Here is a 19,414-nt window from a genome sequence, read left to right on the forward strand (position 1 = left end):
TGCTGTAGTGGCCAGTGGTGTAATCCAAGCAAGGTCATCTTATCTATTTATCAATAGTTACATACTGCTTAGTCACCAAAGCCTGTTGTCACAGTGGCCGGATGGGGCTACTTCAGAGTAACGACTCTACACCGCTCTGCATTTTATCTTTTTATTGGTGCTGCGTATTTACAGTGCTAAAGGTAGAGCTATTTACAGAGACACATCTCCTCAGCTTGAATCAGTACCTCCGAATGGCGTTTGGCGCGTTTTTCGCCAGCATAACAACTTGGGGAGACCCATCCTCTTTCCCCTACGCTTTTTGCGCAATTCCGGAGTTGGGGGGATGGGTCTGCCCCCCTTTCTTCCTCCTTCCTGTCCCACCTGGGACGATGGCTCCTCTACCCTGCTAGAGCCTTGTACCCAACTTCCTGTTTCCCCACTTGAGCTGGAGCTTTCCCTGCTTTCAGCCGCGCTCTGGGCTGGGCTGGAACTCAGGAGGGGAGGGACTTCGCGATAGCCCCTGTCCCTCACATCCACCCCCCTCCCAAGCCCCCCTTCTCCCCTCCCGAGAGGCTGCACGGGTGTCGGTGACGACTGAAAGCCTAAAAACTCCGTGCTGTCCGAGCCGGTTGGTGTGAATACCTCCCCCCAGTCCCGTTGGCTCCCTCCTTCCTCCTGGGACGACTGAAATCCCAAAAAGTCCGTGGCCTCAGAGCTGGTGGGGGTGAAAATCTGCTGCCAGTCCGCCTCTTCCTCTGACCGGGTGGACCGCGGAGACGCCCATACCTCTTCCTCCGGGTCCTCAAACTCCGCTTCCCATCTCCATGGCGAACTGCTCTCTGCGACCTCCTCCCCTTCTCCCCCCTCCCTTTCCATGTGCCAGGGTTTGGGCCTGTGTGGGAAGAGGGCGTGGAATTCTTCCACCAAGAATTCCTCCCGTATCTGAGTGGCTGGGACCCATTCATTCTGGGATGGCGGGGCATCCTCCCATGCCATGAGGTACTCCAGGCCCCCCACCCCCCTTCGTGAATCAAGGATGGCCGTTGCTTCATTGAGTGGCTCCCTGCCTCCTCTCTCCCCCCCTCCCTCGGGGGGCTGTTCGCTGCCTCGGAACCTGCTACTTTCCCTGTATGGCGACAGCAACGATCTATGAAACACTGGGTGCACCCTCATGTCCTCTGGCAGTGCCAGCCTGAATGCCACCAGGTTAACCTGTTGCGTGACCGTAAAGGGGCCTAGCCGTCTGGGTGCCAGCTTTTTGCACCTCCCTCTGGTGGGAAGGCCCTCCGAGGACAGCCAAACCTTGTCCCCCACCCTGATGACCTCCCCTTGTCGCCTGTGGCGATCTGCCCCCTTCTTGTACGCTTCCTTGGCTCTCTCCAAGTGTTCTCTGAGCTGCTGGTGCACCGTCTCCAGTTCCTCTGCCCAATCCTCTGCCTGTGGGCCCTCCTCCTCCTCCTCCCCCTCCCTCTCCGGGAAAGATCTGAGGTCGCGCCCGTAGTTGGCCTTAAAGGGCGACACCCCTGTGGAGACGTGCACTGCATTGTTGTAGGCAAATTCTGCCAGTGGCAGGCGATCCACCCAGTCCGTTTGCCTCTGGCTGACGTAGCATCTCAGGTACTGCTGCAGAATGGCGTTGACCCTCTCCGCCTGTCCATTGGTCTGCGGGTGCCAAGCCGTCGACAAGCTGACCTCCACCTGCAGGAGGTTCATGAGCCGCCTCCAGAACCTGGAAACAAATTGGCGGCCTCGATCCGAAATAACTCTCAAAGGCAAACCATGCAGTCTGAATACGTGGTCAACAAACAGTTTGGCTGTCTCTTCTGCAGAGACCGCCCTTGCACACGGTATAAAATGGCACATTTTGGACATGAGGTCCACCACCACCAACACTGCGGTCTTGCCCCTGGACGAAGGCAGGTCTGTGATGAAGTCCATGGACACTACTTCCCACGGCCTGTGCGGTGTGGCTAATGGCTCCAGCAACCCTGCTGGTGGTGCTCTGACCACCTTTGCTCGCTGGCAGGTGTCACAGCCCCTTACATAGTCCCGAACATCTTCCCGCACCCCTGGCCACCAGAAATGTCTCATGACTAGGTGAGTGGTTTTGTCCCTTCCAAAATGACCCACCGTCGGGTTGTCGTGCATCTGCTTGAGGACCTTACCTCTGAGCTGGGTGGTGGGCAGGTATAGGGCTCCCCTGTAAAAAAGGAGCCCCCCGCGTTCTGCAAAGTCCGTTGCCTGCTCCCTCCCCCCTCGCAGCTCTCTGAAGATGCGGGTGGCAAACTCATCTGCTGCCGTCAGTTCTGTGAGTTCTGCCGCGCTCACCACTGCTGCTCCGCAGGACCATGCTGATGGGGGGAAAATGTGCCGGGGTGCTGGTGGCAACTCCTCCTCCATGTACTCCGGCTTGCGGGAGAGGGCATCCGCCCTGACGTTCTGCTCCCCCGGTATGTTGTGGATGGAGAAGTTGAAGTGCGAGAAGAACTCTGCCTACCGTATCTGCCTCTGGTTGAGCACCCTGGCTGTTCTCCAGAACTCCAGGTTTTTGTGGTCTGTGCACACCTGAATGGGGTGCTTGGCGCCCACCAGGAAATGTCTCCAGTGTTTAAACGCAGCATGGATCGCTAAAAGTTCCTTATCAAACACCGTGTAGTTGCGTTCTGGCTGTGTCAGCTTTCTGGAGAAAAAGGCACAGGGTCTCCACTCTCTGTTGGCATCCAGTTGCAACAGGATCGCTCCCAAAGCCCTGTCTGAAGCGTCTGTTTCCACGCGTAGGGGCGCATCCTGCACCACGTGGAACAGGTTCTGGTCGGAAGCGAACACCCTCTTGAGGCTTTCGAACGCTGCTTGCGCCTCCTGTGTCCACCTGAACTTCTGCTTGCCTCTCAGGCAGTCAGTGAAGGGAGCCGTAACCCGCGAGAAGTTCTTGATGAACTTCCTGTAGAAGTTGGCGAAGCCTAGTAGGCGTTGGGCATCTTTGCGCGTCCTGGGGCTGTGCCAGTCCAGGATGGCCTGCACCTTGTCCTTGTCCATCGCTAGCCCCTTGTCTGACAGTTTGTAGCCCAGGAAGTCCACCTCTTTGGTGTGAAACTTACACTTCTCCAGCTTCACATACAGGTGGTGCTCCTTCAGGCGCTGCAACACCTCCCTGACATCCTTTACATGCTGCACTGGGTCATTGGAGTATATAAGGATGTCATCTAGGAAGACCAAGCAGTTCTTGAAGAGGAGGGACCCCAGGACGTGGTGCATGAAGGCCTGGAAGCATGCTGAGCCCCCTTGCAAACCGAAGGGCATCACCAGATATTCAAAAGAGCCCAGTGGCGTGAACATCGTGGTCTTCCACTCATCGCCTTCCCGGATCCTGATCAAGTTGTACGCCCCCCTCAGGTCGAGCTTGGTGAAGATATTGCCCCTGCGTGCCGCTGTCAGCAGATCGTCCACTCTGGGCATTGGGAAAGCCACCGGTTCTGTCATGTTGTTCAGGCGTCTAAAATCCACCACAAGACGGCGCTGTTGCGTGTCTTTCTTGTCCACCCAGAAGACCGGGCTGCCCCCCGCTGCCTTGCTTTCTCTGATGAACCCCCTCTTGAGGTTCTTGTCTATGAACGCACGCAGATCCTCCAGCTCCTGATCTGACATGGAGTACAGCTTGGCTGGGGGTAGCGTGGCCCCCGGCACCAGGTTGATCTGGCAGTCAAACGACCTGTGCGGGGGCAGGTGGTCGGATTCCGCTTCACTGAAGACCTCCTGCAGGTCCCAGTACGGCTTGGGTATCGCCTCACCCCCCTTGACGTGCATGGTGGCCACCGTGGCTATTGGAGGCCCCTCCCCTGGTTGGCGCTGCATGCAATGTTCCAGACAAAAGTCCGATCCAAACGTGATGCATCTCTGGTGCCAACTGATGGAGGGGTCATGGCGCGCCAGCCAGCTCATGCCCAAGACGATGGGGGGGTCTGAGATGGTGGTGACGTTGAATGCCAGTGTCTCTGAGTGCCTTCCCACCGTCATTCTCATGGGGGGGGGTCTGGTGGGTGATGGCCCCTCCCAGCAACTCCCTGCCATCAATGGTGGAGACGTGCAGGGGAAAATCCAGCTGCAGAAGTTGGATCTGGTGCGCTTCTGCAAAGTCTCTCGAAAAGAAGTTGGCCGACGCCCCCGAATCGATTAGCGCGAGGACCGTCAGGGGATACCCATTAGGGAGCGTTAGCGTCACTTCTAGAACCACCCCTGCTCTGGGGGGGGTGGGCTGGCGCTGCTCCTCGCTGTGCGGGTGGGTGGGCTGGGGCTGTTGTCTGCCGATTGTGCCTGGCTGCTGCCCCTTGTCTCCTGCAGCCAGGCTGTCTCGTTTCCCTGCTGTGGTGCTGCGTCAGTGGGGGAGGGCACAACCGTTCCCGCCTTTCCTTGCCATTCCCTGCGATGTGGGCAGTCTCTGACGAGATGCTGAGGGGAGTTGCAGAGAAAGCAATTCCCGCCTCTTCCCTCCTTGCGTCTTGGCACCGCTGGGGTTTGAAAAGCCCGCGTGCGCGCGCTATCAATTTGCATGGGTTCCTGGTCTTGGCTGGCCCCTGGCATGGCGTGAGATGGCTGTTGGGGGAGTGGCTTCTCCTGCGACCGTGGGAACCAAGCCCGCTTTGCGCGCGTTGCTTGCTTGTCGTTCCACCGGGATTCCTGTCTCACCCCCACCGCCAGAGCCGCTTTGCTCAGCTGATCCATATTACTGGGCTTTGGACCTCTCGAGAGCTCATCTTTCACATCCTCATTCAACCCCAGGTAGAACGCCGCTTCCATCGGAGGCGAGTGCAGTTCCCACCCCAGTCTGTGCACCAGCATGGTGAATCTTGACCAATATTCGCGAACTGTCATTGTTCTTTGTCGTAAATTATGCAGTTCCTCTTTGGTCTGGTCCATATGGCTATCAGACGCATACATGGTTTTTAAAGCCTCTAAAAATAGCTTGACATTCTTCATGCAAGGATTTTTTGTCGCGATTAACGGTCTAAGCCACTCCCTGGCTGCCCCGGTAAGGTGTTCCACAATAAACGCTACTCTGTGCGCATCATCAGGGAACTCATCATGGTGCAGCTCAAGAGCATACACGATCTCAGTCTCAAAGCCATGATATTCCCTCGGGTCTCCATTGAACTTGCTTACTAGGGTCCCTGCTCTCCTTCCTGGCAGCACTTGGAGTTGGGCTCCCCCTCCTCCCTTGTTTTTCTCTGCATCCAACTTGTTTTGGAGGTCCACCGCTACCGCCCTTAACTGCTGCTCTTTCTCCTGAAGTGCTCTCACCTGTTCAGCAAGGTTGTGCCTGTCCTCTTTGACTTTCTCCGTTTCTTGCTTAGCCGCCTTTAATTCCCCCTGTGCCTGCAACGCCAGTTGCTGCAGGTCCTGCTGGGCTTTCTCCGCGATCTGCCGCCATTTCTCCGCTTCTGGCGCGCTCATCCCAGCAACTCCAAAGTAGCCCAAAAAAAGATTCGGAGGTAGCTGTCACAGTAGCCGGATGGGGCTACTTCAGAGTAACGACTCTACACCGCTCTGCATTTTATCTTTTTATTGGTGCTGCGTATTTACAGTGCTAAAGGTAGAGCTATTTACAGAGACACATCTCCTCAGCTTGAATCAGTACCTCCGAATGGCGTTTGGCACGTTTTTCGCCAGCATAACAACTTGGGGAGACCCATCCTCTTTCCCCTACGCTTTTTGCGCAATTCCGGAGTTGGGGGGATGGGTCTGCCCCCCTTTCTTCCTCCTTCCTGTCCCACCTGGGACGATGGCTCCTCTACCCTGCTAGAGCCTTGGACCCCACTTCCTGTTTCCCCACTTGAGCTGGAGCTTTCCCTGCTTTCAGCCGCGCTCTGGGCTGGGCTGGAACTCAGGAGGGGAGGGACTTCGCGATAGCCCCTGTCCCTCACACCTGTGAAATGTGAAATGTACATTAAAGGATACCGTATTTTTCGCTCCATAGGACGCACCTAGTTTTTAGAGGAGGAAAACAAGAATTTTCTTTCTTTCTTTCTTGAATTGTCCTAGGCGCAGGCTCTGGCGCAGGCTCTGGCTCTTGCATTCGCTCCATAGGATGCACGGACTTTCCCCCTTCCTTTTTGGGAGGGAAAAGGTGTGTCTTATGGAGCGAAAAATACAGTATTAACGGATGTTACATTAAAGGATGTCAGAGACAAGTTTTCAAAATAAAATTAGGCACACTGTAAATATAAAATCACACATTCAAATACACACCAAATTTACAATGTCAGGTTAGGATTGCTTAGACAAATAAATAAATAAATAAATTCTGCAGGCACAGAGACCAGGTCAGCAAACACACCTGCCCAATGTCAGTGGGCAGGGAGTTCTGCTGCTGCTGCTGCTGCTGCTGCTGCTGCTGCTGCTGCTGCTGCTGCTGCTGCTGCTGCTGCTGCTGTCACACTGAAGGACTGATTCCCTGCACGTTTGGATCATGTGCACGGTTTCACTGACCCATCTTTGTAATCCTTTCTTTCCGGAAAAAAGGTCTTCCAGGCCATGGGAAGCTACGACCTGGGCTGCACGGCCGGCAGTGGAGAAAACACCCTTGGCGTTTTTGCAGATGCCGGGCTCTCCGTTCGGGTTGGCGAGCTGATGAGCCCTCTCCGGAAAGGTGAGTTCGTTAGGAGGAGCACGAAACAAGGATACGGGCAGAGAGGGAGTTTGGGGGAGCGGAGAGCATTGTTGACCAGTGCACTAGCATCTCATTTCTACCATTGACCCTTGTTCTTTCTTTTTTATATAATTTTTATTTAAGTTTTAAGTTATTTAAGTTATATAATTTTTATTTAAGTTTACATTCATACCACAACACATCCGAAATGACATCATTCTCCCCAATCTCTGGCCTTCCCGCCTTCCCCTCCATGGGTTCTACTGTGGCTTAAACCACAGAGCCTAGGGCTTGCTGATCAGAAGGTTGGCGGTTCGAATCCCCACGACGGGGTGAGCTCCCGTTGCTCGGTCCCAGCTCCAGCAACCTAGCAGTTTGAAAGCATGTCAAAGTGCAAGTAGATATATAGGCGGGAAGGTAAACGGCGTTTCCGTGTGCTGCTCTGGTTCACCAGAAGCAGCTTTGTCATGCTGGCCACATAACCTGGAAGCTGTACGCCGGTTCCCTCGGCCAATAAAGCGAGATGAGCACCGCAACCCCAGAGTCAGTCACGACTGGACCTAACGGTCAGGGGTACCTTTACCTTTACCACATTTTTAAAAAATAATCCAAGCTTTTTATTGTATCCATAGTTCTCGTTACATTACAAGTGTTATTGCAATCCTGCTAATGTTTTCAGCTGCTTACAGAGGTCTTTAAGGTAAATTTTCCCATTCCTTTTTAAAGTTTTGGTCCCCTGGTTCCTGAGCTTTCCAGTCAGTTTTGCCATTCTTTTTCTGGTAGGGACTTTATCTTCTTTCCCTCTCTGAGCTAACAGCATCCGCGCAGCTGTCATCACATACATAAAAAGTCTTGTCTGCTTCCTTGTAATTTTGGCACCTACAATTCCTAATCGCATCTTGTTCTTCCTGTTCTTCTAGCGCATGGATGCAGTGCCGATGCTTCCCGGAAGAAACGTTCACTGGATTTCCACAAAGAGCTTCAGAAGAAGCGTAAGTGACGCGAGGGAAGAGGGGCGATAACCCTGAGGGGGTGGGAAATGAAGGACGCCTCCAGGGCCAGCTCTGCTTTGAGGCATAATGAAGCGGCTGCCTCAGGTGGCAGATGCAGGAAGGCAGGGAGTGGCGGCAAAGTGTTAGAGCAGGGTTCAGCAAACTTTTTCAGCAGGGGGCCAGTCCACTGTGCCTCAGACCTTGTGGGGGGCCGGACTATACAGTCATACCTCGGGTTACAGACGCTTCAGGCTGCGTCTTTTCAGGTTGCGTCCTGCGTCAAACCCGGAAGCGCCGAATCGTGACCCGCCCGTGCGCAGACGCAGCACTGGGTTGTGAACACTGCGGGTTGCGAGCGTGCCTCCCGCACGGATCACATTCGCGAGCTGAGCGTCCACTGTATTTTGAAAAAAAAGAGAACGAATTCCTATGCCCCACAAATAACCCAGAGATGCATTTTAAATAAAAGGACACATTCTACTCATGTAAAAACATGCTGATTCCCGAACTGTCCATGGGCCGGATTTAGAAGGCGATTGGGACAGATCCGGCCCCCGGGCCTTAGTTTGCCTACCCATGTGTTAGAGACAGAGCTGTTTGTGTCCCAATGCCAGGTGTGGCAGAGGATGCTGCCCCATTGCCAGCGCTGAAGTCAGATTCAACAGGTGCACACCCCGACACCTTTGAAACACACTACCTGGTCTTTTTTTTTAATCATGTGTTTGTTATTGTTTATTCATTGTCCATTTATTTAGCAGAAAGGGGTCTCTGAGTGAAGATGTCTTGCAATCAAAAAAGCTTACAGTCTTAAAAGACAGGACACATGAGGGGAATAAAGGGGAGGGAGGAAGGAAAATAAAGCACAAGTTTCTTAAAGTGGCAGTTGTTATAATAACACAGTTAAGACCAACAACTCATTGCTGATGTCGTTGGTGGGTCTGATGCCCAACAGTCAGTCTGACGCCATCAGTCACAGCCACACTCCATTCAAAGATTATGCGAACTTCTAAGATTGTACAATACTGTAATAGCATAATCATGCAAGAATTATAATTAGGGATGTGCTACAACCATTGCTACAACCAGTGAAGCTGAGGTTCCAATACTTTGGCCAACTCATGAGAAGAGAAGACTCCCTGGAAAAGACCCTGATGTTGGGAAAGATTGAGGGCACTAGGAGAAGGGGACGACAGAGGACGAGATGGTTGGACAGTGTTCTCGAAGCTACGAACATGAGTCTGACCAAACTGCAGGAGGCAGTGGAAGACAGGAGTGCTTGGCGTGCTCTGGTCCATGGGGTCACGAAGAGTCGGACACAACTAAACGACTAAACAACAACAACGACAACAACAATTGTGTTGCCTCTCAGCTAGTTCTACTGTTTTCTGAGCTTGTAATCTGGGCAAATGGTTTGGAGGGCTCCAAAATCACCCTTCACAGCAATTTAAGTTATGCTTGCCGTAAAGTTCCTCTGCACGTAACAGAACTTGCACACAGGGTGGATTTGATTTAAATCAAATCGATTTAAATCATGATCTAAATCACTAGTCAGTAAGACTTGATTTAAATCATTTTTTTACAGAAAGACTCATTCTTGCTGGTATAATCTAAACATTTACAACCAATTGAAGGTTTCATTTTAGTTTTTACAGTTATATCAAAAACTAGCTGGCCCTGCATGCGTTGCTGTGCGTTAGTCTGTCAAATGGTAATAGCCCCCCTTCAGATCCCCCTGAGTCTCAGAGTCCCCCTATTTTACAGGATCTTGTGGTGGAGGCGGGGTTTGTGGGTGTAGGATAGACTCCATGGGGAGGGAGGTGGAGGAGGAGCTGTGGGAATAACACCACTTGAAGGCGCTGTTTTAGTTTGTGGAAAAGCAGGTTTTTACCTGCGCAGGTATGAGATGTGAGAAATCCGAGGTTGTGCAAACACTCAGGTAGTGGCATGGACCGTTGTGTCCAAATTCCAGGACAATTGGTCAAGCGGTTTCGGAGAAAAGTGGAGCCCACAGTTTCACCTTTTTTTACATTTTTATATATATAGATTACTGATTTGGTTATACTATTAGAAATATATAGACCAGTTGTAGTTGTAGTAGTAGTAGTAATAAAATTATTGTGAGGTTTAATAAGTTAACTGTTTATATTTGGACAACTTTTCTGCTGTACTTCATTGGAAGGAGAAAAATAATAATTTCCTTAATAATTTACACAATTTATGTATTTAACAAAAACAATACAGTAGCATTATAATAAATGTATCCATGCTTGTTAACTGATGTGGTTGAATAATAATAAAAAGGCTGAGTTTTAGCACACATGAAAAACTTAAAACAAATTCTTATTTCCTGATAAATAGTCTTTAGACTACTGTATAATGTACGGTAACTTAAATAGAAAACTATCTTAAAAAAGATTTTTCCTCCAAAAGCAAAAATATCTGATTTAAATTTTAAAAATCCGGGTTTTGTTTTTGTTTTTAAAAATCATTGATTTTTATCCACCCTGCTTGCATGCCATTCTCTTGAAAATGAAGCCCTTTGTTTTTTTAGTGTCCCTAAATGCTTACGGCAGGGGTCAGCAAACTTTTTCAGCAGGGGGCCGGTCCACTATCCCTTAGACCTTGTGGGGGGCCGGACTATATTTTGGGGGGGAAATGAACAAATTTCTATGCCCCACAAATAACCCAGAGATGCATTTTATATAAAAGGACACATTCTACTCATGTAAAAACATGCTGATTTCTGGACCGTCCGCGGGCCGGATTTAGAAGATGATTGGGCCGCATCCGGCCCCCGGGCCTTAGTTTGGGGACCCCTGGCTTACGGTATAAGATAAGCTCCTCCTTGGTTTTCTTCCCACATACAACACCTCTACCCTTGCAATAATGTGAAAGGGGCCTGAACTCAACGAAGGAAAATGGCTGCATTTCTTTTGGTTTCTCTCCCCCCCCCCAACCTCCTGGCTTTCCTTTCCCACCCACCCATTCATTCGCTTTTTGTTCCTCCATCCCTCCCTGCAGTTTCCAAGTACCAAACCCCAGAGCTTCGGCGGTGTTGCCAGGGGGGCATGGTGTTGCTGCGCCAAAAGCTGACGTGCGAGGACCGGGCCAAGCGGATCCAGGGCCCAGGCTCCCAGCAGTGTCGCCAAGCCTTCCTTGATTGCTGCAAAGTTGCTGCTGGCCTACGACGCAAATCCTGGGGAGCCCACGGCCTTGGACGGAGTGAGTCGAGAGATTGGGAGCCTGCAGTGCCAGATTTAGGGTAGTGGGGACCCAGGTGGCGCTGTGGGTTAAACCACTGAGCCTAGGGCTTGCTGATCAGAAGGTCGGCGGTTTGAATCCCCACGACGGGGTGAGCTCCCGTTGCTTGGTCCCAGCTCCTGCCAACCTAGCAGTTCGAAAGCATGTCAAAATGCAAGTAGATAAATAGGAACCGCTACAGCGGGAAGGTAAACGCCGTTTCCGTGTGCTGCTCTGGTTCGCCAGAAGTGGCTTTGTCATGCTGGCCACATGACCTGGAAGCTATACGCCGGCTCACTCGGCCAATAATGCGAGATGAGCGTGCAACCCCAGAGTCGGTCACGACTGGACCTAATGGTCAGGGGTCCCTTTACCTTTACCTATGTACTGAGCTGAATCCTGGAACAATAGGATCCAGAATCCAGCAGTCTGATTGCTCCGCAGGAGCCACCCAATCCAGCTCCAGGTGGAAGTGATTCAGCAACCTGATTGGCCTGCAGGAGTAGCCAATCAGGCTCCTGGATGAAGCGAGTCAGCAACCTGATCCAAAACCTCTGCTGCCTTGGGAGATTTCTCAGGAGAAGGAAAGGCAAAGGAGTAAACCCTAAGCCCAGCTCTCAACATGGAACCTCCTCTTTCCATGCAGCGCAAACCCAGGAGCTGGAAGACGACTTATTTGATGAGGAGTTCATTCAATTGCGGAGCGTCTTCCCCGAGAGCTGGCTCTGGAAAACGTACGATGTGGAGCAGACCTTCACGTAAGTAGGTCAGAGAGCTGGGCCTCAAGGCATCCTGGGAACAGAAGGTAGGTAGACAGAAGACCGGGATCTGCTGATAGTTCTCTGGGTGATTTTCAGTAGATCAACAATGAATTCTGACTCCCACGATAGCTGTTGTGGCGTATAGTTTGTGATGCCCCAAAACTATTGGCTTGCTGACCTTGCAGAACTACAGTTCCTTTTTTAATTATTTTATTTATGCTTTTCAGGTTTATACATTTCACTGATTTTACAATCATTTTATCATTTCAAAACTTGACTTCCTTCCTCCTTTTTCTGCAGTTCCTTACATTTATTTTTAATATCTTCTGCATATCCAAATCAGCTTAATTTGTTCATTTATTAATCTTCTTTAAATACATACTTATGAAACTGCAGGTTATTACAATAATCCTGCCAGTGTTCTTATCTGTTTACAATTTATCTGTAAATACTCCATGAACCATTTCCATTCTTTTATAAAAAGTTTGTTGTCTTGATTTCTTATTCTTCTGGTAAGTTTCACCATTTCTGCATACTCCATTAGTTTTTCTATCCATTCTTCTTTTTCTGGGACTTTTTCTGCTTCTTTCCATTTTTGGGCGAGCAACATTCCTGCCACTTTATTCGCATAACGTGAATAAGTTTCTATATAGTTTACGTAGTTCTGTCCCTATAAAAAGAATTTGGGGGATTGTAGCTCTTTCGCAGAGCTACAGCTCCTGGCACCCTTTTACATGCTGTAGTTCCCAGGAATCTCCATGAGTAGAATAAGGGTGCTTTCAATACATTGTGTGGATGTGGCAGCAGGTCTAAGATGACCGGGCAGCACCCTGAGGCTTGGTTTTCAAGCTTTCTCTTCTGCCATGTTGGTCCCTTCCTGCCTCTCACAGTATATTTAGGCCCCATTTCTGTCTCCCACAGGACAAACGTGCTTTTCCCTGATTCCATCACCACCTGGGAGATCCAGGCTGTTAGCATGTCTCGTGCAAATGGTGAGCTGGGCATTTATGTATTTCTTGGACCAAAACACTGTACTGTACTCTCTTGCTGCTGGTACCTCAGATACTCATCTATCCCTTTCAGAGTTTAATTCTTCCATTTTCGTTCAACTGACTACACAATAGTTGTTTATTTCCTTGACATCTGATGGGAGGGTGTTATGTACTGAGCTGAATCCTAGAACAATAGGATTCAGAATCAGCGGGAGCTACCCAATCCAACTCCAGGTGGAAGTGAATCCTCAACCTGATTGGCCTGCTGGAGCAGCCAATCAGGCGGCTGGCAGAAGTGAATCTGCTACCTGATTGGCCTGTAGGAGCAGCCAATCAGGCTGCAGGCAGAAGTCAATCCACAATATAATTGGCCCACAGGTGTAGCCCTGAAGTAGCCAATCACGCAAGGCCCATTGTGTAAATAATGTATATAAGCAGACGGTTTGGGGAAAAGAGCCATTCGTCTTCTCTTCTCCTCCTTGATGACTATGAGCTGAATAAAGAGCATGAAATTCACTCTTGACTCCGAGTATATTTCACTGGCGACGAGGATGGGATCCTGCTGAGCTGACCGCCACCACGCACTGCACCGCAGCACCGCCACCTGCTGCACCGCTGCATCGCATCGTGCATCCAGGCTTCAGCTCCAGGACCCAAGGAACCCAGAATGGCAACCGACAGCAGCTTCTCGCCATTCAAACCAGCATCAGGAGACTGGGAAGGGTACGCCGCCCGTTTCAACTTCCTCCTGCAAGCGAAAGAAGTCACCAACGATGCCATGAAGAGGGCAACATTCTTCAGCGTCTGTGGAGAGGAGACGTTTGAAATCGCCCGGGCTCTCCTTGCACCTAGAGATGTCGCTACCGTCTCTTACAAAACAATAATGGAACGGCTGAAGGAGCACTTCTCACCACAGCCCTCGGTGGTAGCTTGCCGAAATGCCTTCTACGCAAAGCGGCAAGCCCCGGGGGAAACCATAACTGGGTTTGTGACCTCCCTCCGCCAAGCCGCCCGGTTATGCAACTTCTCAGAATTGGAGAACATGCTTCGTGACCGCCTCGTCGGTGGCCTGAGGGACGAGATGTTGCAACGACGCCTCTACGCCAAAAAAGACCTCACGTTCCAGATTGCTCTGGAGGAAGCCCTGGCAACCGAAGCCGCCGAGAGGTCAACGCAAGAGGCACGACCGGCCCCGCCATCCCAACCGAGGGTCTACCACGAAGACCTCACCGACGAATCCGAATCTGACAGGGAGGAAGTACACCGAGTACAGCGGCGCACTCAAGCAGCACACACACCACAGCAGCCTCGACGAGAAGGAGGGAACTGTGCAAGCTGCGGGGAGAACCACGAGAGGAGGACCTGTCGTTTCCGCAACGCAGAGTGCAGGCAGTGCAGAAAATTGGGACACATCGCCCGGGTGTGTCGGGCTCGACTCACCCGTCGACAAGCATCAGATGACCGACCCAGGAGCCCCAGGTCACACGGCACCATGCACCAAGGCAACTCGACGGAGATCACGGACTACCAGGTATTCCAGTTGCCCCATCCCAGCACAGAGAAAATTTATATAGAGGTACAGATAGAGGGAGCCCCATGCCGCATGGAGCTGGACACGGGTTCAACTCTATCCATAATCTCGGCCCGAACATTAAGGGAACTGTGCCCTAATGGGGGTCCCAAACTAAGGCCGGCCCCATTCACCCTCCGGGACTTCCAGAAACGTAAGGTCCCTACTATGGGGGTGGGGACCTTCAGGGTGCAATATCGAGGGCGAAAGCAACAATTGGACTTGCTGGTAGTTAAGGGCCCCTACGTTAGCTTACTGGGACTGGCATGGTTTGGACCTCTGGGGCTAGCCGTTACCGGGGTGAACCGCACTAGCTTACAAGTGGACGTGGACGCCATATGCAAAGAGTTTCCAGGGGTTTTCGATGGGGCATTGGGACGATATACAGGACCCCCCATTGCCCTACAGCTAGACCCCGCTGTACGACCCATCAGGCACAAGGCCCGCCGGGTCCCGTTCACCCTGAAACCCCGCATAGACGAGGAATTGGACCGGCTCGTGGAGCAAGGAGTGCTGGAGCCGGTGCCCAACGCCCCCTGGGAAACTCCAATTGTCACACCCGTCAAGCCTAACGGTTCGGTCCGCATCTGTGCAGACTACAAATGCACCATAAACAAGGCTCTCACGGCCCATGCATACCCAGTGCCAATGGTCAGCCATGTCCTCGCCACCCTGGCTGGGTCAAAAATCTTTGGCAAACTGGACTTGGCCCAAGCGTATCAACAGTTGCCTGTGGACGAAGCCACAGCAGAGGCTCAGACGATTGTGACGCACAGAGGGGCATTCAGAGTTAAGCGGCTGCAATTTGGCGTTAGCGTGGCACCAGGCATATTCCAGAATCTAATGGACTCTCTCCTTAAAGGGATTCCTGGCGTCACCCCCTTCTTCGATGATGTACTGATCACCGGGCCCACACCAGAGGAATTTGAGGACCGCCTCCGCTCCGTCCTGCACCGCTTCCAGACGGCGGGCCTCAAGGTGAAGCGGGAAAAGTGTTTACTGGGAGTGCCGCAGGTGGACTTTCTGGGATTTAAGGTGGACGCAGAAGGGGTCCATCCAACCGGTGACAAGGTACGGGCCATTTGTGAGGCCCCAGCGCCCAAGAGCAAGCCCGAACTTCAGTCATTCTTGGGACTATTGAACTTTTACCATGCCTTCCTTCCCCATAAGGCAGCGGTAGCGGAGCCCCTACACAGACTCCTAGATAAAAGGGCCCCTTGGGTGTGGGGCCAGCGACAAAGGGCCGCATTCCAGGCAGTCAAGGACTTGCTCGTCTCGAACTCGGTCTTAGCACACTTCGACGAGAGGCTGCCAGTGGTGCTGGCATGCGACGCCTCTCCCTATGGTATCGGCGCTGTCCTGGGACACCAACTCCCGGATGGAAGAGAGGTGCCGGTGGCATACTTCTCCCAGACGCTTGCTGCAGCCGAACGAAACTACTCACAGATTGACAAGGAGGGTCTGGCAATCGTGAAGGGCGTAAAAAAATTCCATGATTTCTTGTACGGGCGGCCCTTTACCATAGTGACTGACCACAAGCCGTTGCTTGGCCTGTTTGCTCCTGAGAAGCAGACCCCCCAAGTGTTGTCTCCACGTGTCCTCAGGTGGTCAATTTTCCTTGCCGGCTACCAGTATGCACTAATCCACCGCCCTGGGAAGGCGATGGGCCACGCAGACGCCCTCAGCAGGCTACCACTACCAGAAACAGGCCCCGACCCAGCGCCTGCGCAAGAGGTTATGACCCTGGAGCTGCTTCCCGACCGACCCATTCAAGCGCAAGAAGTTGCGCACCATTCCACAAAAGATAGGGTCATCTCCCGGGTCCTGGACTGGGTGTGGCGAGGATGGCCCAGCAGCAGCCCCGGGCCAGAATTCGCTGGCTACACAAACCGCAAACATGAACTGTCGGCCCACAAGGGGTGCCTGTTATGGGGAAGCAGGGTTGTTGTTCCCCAGCCCCTCCGCAAAAGGGTCCTCACAGCCCTACACGAGACACACCCAGGGGTAGTGAGGATGAAGGCCCTTGCCAGGAGTTATGTGTGGTGGCCGGGGATTGACAGAGAGATAGAGGCCTGGGTCCAACACTGCCAGACCTGCCAAGAATCCCGCCCGGATCCCCCAAGGGCCCCAGTCCAGCCCTGGGAGTCCGCCCGACATCCATGGTCACGCTTGCACGTGGACTTCGCTGGCCCCTTCCAGGGAAAAACATTCTTCATAGTGGTGGATTCCTACACCAAATGGCTGGAGGTCGCACTGGTACCATCCACTTCTACGGCGGCGGCCATCCGGGTACTACGTAAGCTGTTTGCGACCCACGGGCTCCCTGACACCCTCGTCTCGGACAATGGAACCGCATTCACGTCAGAGGAGTTCCAGACCTTCACAGCGCAGAACGCCATCCGCCACATCCGCTCAGCACCATTCCACCCTGCCACCAATGGCCAAGCGGAGCGCATGGTGCGGACCACCAAGGACAGCCTCCACCGCATGACACAAGGGGACTGGGAATACCGCCTTGCCGCATTTCTTCTAGCACAGCACAGCACCCCAAGCACAACGACGGGCCGGAGCCCAGCTGAATTACTAATGGGCCGGCGCCTTGCAACTAGACTGGACCGACTTCACCCCGACAGAGCTCAGGATGAGGTAGTGGTGGGGAAAGGCAGGAACCCCCGGACATTTGTGGCCCAGGACCCAGTGTATGCAAAGAATTTTGGGGCAGGCCCAGCATGGGTACCCGCCACAGTCACCAAGGTGACCGGTCCCGTGTCGTACGAGGTACTAACGGAAGGGGGGCAATGTTGGCGCCGCCACTGCGACCAGCTACGGCGACGATTCCCAGGAGGAACCCGGGAGGAGAGCGGGACAGAGGGGTCCCAAGGGGACAGCAGGGCAGTGAGGCCTGTAGAGCGAGAGGGGTGGGCAGGGGAAGCAGAAGCAGTAGGCACAGAGGGGCGCCCCGAGGCTGGAAGGACACCGGAACCAGAGCTACAACCTAGTGGTTCAGTGGCGCCAGACCAGACAGCCCTGGCACAGCCAGCAGCCTCGGAACACGAGCCAGAACCAGAACCCCTGACCAAGGAACACCCCAGGCCATTCGTCTTCTCTTCTCCTCCTTGATGACTATGAGCTGAATAAAGAGCATGAAATTCACTCTTGACTCCGAGTATATTTCAGAGGGAATTGCACAAGGCAGACGCCACTACCAAGAAGGCCCTCTGCCTGGTTCCCTGTAACCTTGCTTCTCACAGCGAGGGAACCGCCAGAAGGCCCTCGCCGCTGGACCTTAGTGTCCGGGCAGAATGATGGGGGTGGAGACACTCCTTCAGGTATACTGGGCCGAGGCCATTTAGGGCTTTAAAGGTCAGCACCAACACTTTGAATTGTGTTCGGAAACGTAATGGGAGCCAATGTAGGTCTTCCAGGACCGGTGTTGCTTGGAAAATAAACACCTTAGGGTCCCAGTGCGAGCAATTAATAATAAGGACAATAATAAAATAATAACTGTGCCAGGGACCTGCCAGCAAAATGGCAGCTCAGTTCTGGAAGTCTGTTGCCGTTCAGATCTTTTCTTAATCCCGTGTCTCCTGCAAAAAAAAATACAATCAGGAAACGTCATTTCCTCCAGTTATCCGGCTGCCCATATTTCTCTCCCTCCCTCCCCCTTCACTGGGACTCATTCCTTTTTGTTCTCTCAGGCATCTGCGTCTCAGAACCCATTCGGGTCAGAGTCTTCCAGGACTTCCACATCTCTCTCCGGCTGCCCTACTCAGTGAAGCAGTTTGAGCAGATTGAGCTTCAGCCGGTTCTCTACAACTACCAGCCTGAGCCCATCAGTGTAAGCAAAGCCCCCACAATCTCCTTCCCTTTCCGCTGACCCTGTGCCCTGCACAGGTCACCTGCTTTTGGTGCAGAAGGCCCCTGCTTCACTACCTCTGGTAGGGACCCTGTCTGGAAACCCGGGAGAACTGCTGCCAGACAGTGCAGACAACACTGAGGTGACCTAACAGCTTCCTATGTGAGTCCCTGGGAACTGCTGTCAGCCCCAAAAAGCCAAAGCAAGCGGCAGGAGGCAGGAACAGAAAGAGTGGAGCCTGTTCCACAGAAGATTTATGGGCAGGCATTGCAATGAAATAGTTGGAGAGGGCAAATAAGAAGGGCTTGTGGCTGCTAAGCACAACCTCCGCTTGCTCCCACCTGCCTGCCTCCTTACTTTCAGCCAATCAGGAGGCGGCACTGCCTGTCGTTGGCTGGGGTTCATTTTATTTACTGGTATTTATGTCATCCTGCCGTCGTTGCCTGTGTCCAAAATAGGCATTGCAGGTTTTTGAAACGGTACTGAAACTTGTGAAACCTGTTTACCAGAAATGAAAGCAGGTCGTGTGCACACACACACCTTTCAGAATCTGTATTTGAAAAATAAAAGAAAATCCACCTGTGTATCCACAGTCTATTAAATTAATTTTTACTTGGAGCAAACCCGCCGAAAAGCAAGGCGTGTCAGTTTCGGCAGGTCTGCCCTGAGTGAAAAAAACTCAGTTGAATGCTGCTTGATCAGATCCTTCTGCCTCCTAATTCTTTCTTTTGCCCTCTTTCTAGGTCTCAGTATACCTGGAGCCCCATGACGGCCTCTGCTCTCCTGCCACTGTAGGCCCAGCACGGAAGCAGCGGGTGGAGGTGCCCGGGAACTCTGCGGTCCCCATCCCCTTTGTGTTGGTTCCCATGGGAGCGGCTGACATCCCCATCACGGTCGTCGCCCATGGTGGCTTCGGGGTAGGGGACAAAGTCTCCAAGAAACTGAGGGTTGAGGTAAGAGGCCTTTCATCGCAGGGAATGTTTTTACGCTCCCAAGACCACCACCAATCCCCATGACAGGGTTGAGCTCCCGTTGCTTGGTCCCTGCTCCTGCCAACCTAGCAGTTCGAAAGCACATCAAAGTGCAAGTAGATCAATAGGCGGGAAGGTAAACAGCGTTTCCGTGTGTTGCTCTGCTTTGCCAGAAGCAGCTTTGTCATGCTGGCCACATGACCCGGAAGCTGTCTGCAGACAAACGCCGGCTCCCTCGGCCTATAGAGCGAATGAGCATTGCAACCCCAGAGTCGGACACGACTGGACCTGATGGTCTGCTCCCAAGACCACCACCAATCCCTGTGACAGGGTGAGCTCCCGTTGCTCGGTCCCTGCTCCTGCCAACCTAGCAGTTCAAAAGCACGTCAAAGTGCAAGTAGATAAAT

The 19,414-nt window shown here is 52.5% G+C and overlaps 1 protein-coding gene across 2 annotated transcripts in view; it reads left to right on the plus strand.

Annotated features, from left to right (window-relative positions):
* LOC118080967 (complement C4) overlaps positions 1 to 19,414 on the plus strand; it is a 63,234-nt gene that overhangs the window by 24,036 nt on the left and 19,784 nt on the right. For both annotated transcript variants that reach the window (XM_060269938.1, XM_060269939.1), the window contains 7 exons: positions 6,499 to 6,625; positions 7,546 to 7,617; positions 10,639 to 10,839; positions 11,504 to 11,615; positions 12,540 to 12,610; positions 17,879 to 18,018; positions 18,780 to 18,989. In XM_060269938.1, the coding sequence (XP_060125921.1) occupies positions 6,499 to 6,625; positions 7,546 to 7,617; positions 10,639 to 10,839; positions 11,504 to 11,615; positions 12,540 to 12,610; positions 17,879 to 18,018; positions 18,780 to 18,989 (933 nt within the window). The remainder of the gene's footprint in view (positions 1 to 6,498; positions 6,626 to 7,545; positions 7,618 to 10,638; positions 10,840 to 11,503; positions 11,616 to 12,539; positions 12,611 to 17,878; positions 18,019 to 18,779; positions 18,990 to 19,414) is intronic.

This window comes from Zootoca vivipara, chromosome 2 (genome assembly GCF_963506605.1).
Source record: "Zootoca vivipara chromosome 2, rZooViv1.1, whole genome shotgun sequence".
NCBI lineage: Eukaryota > Metazoa > Chordata > Lepidosauria > Squamata > Lacertidae > Zootoca > Zootoca vivipara.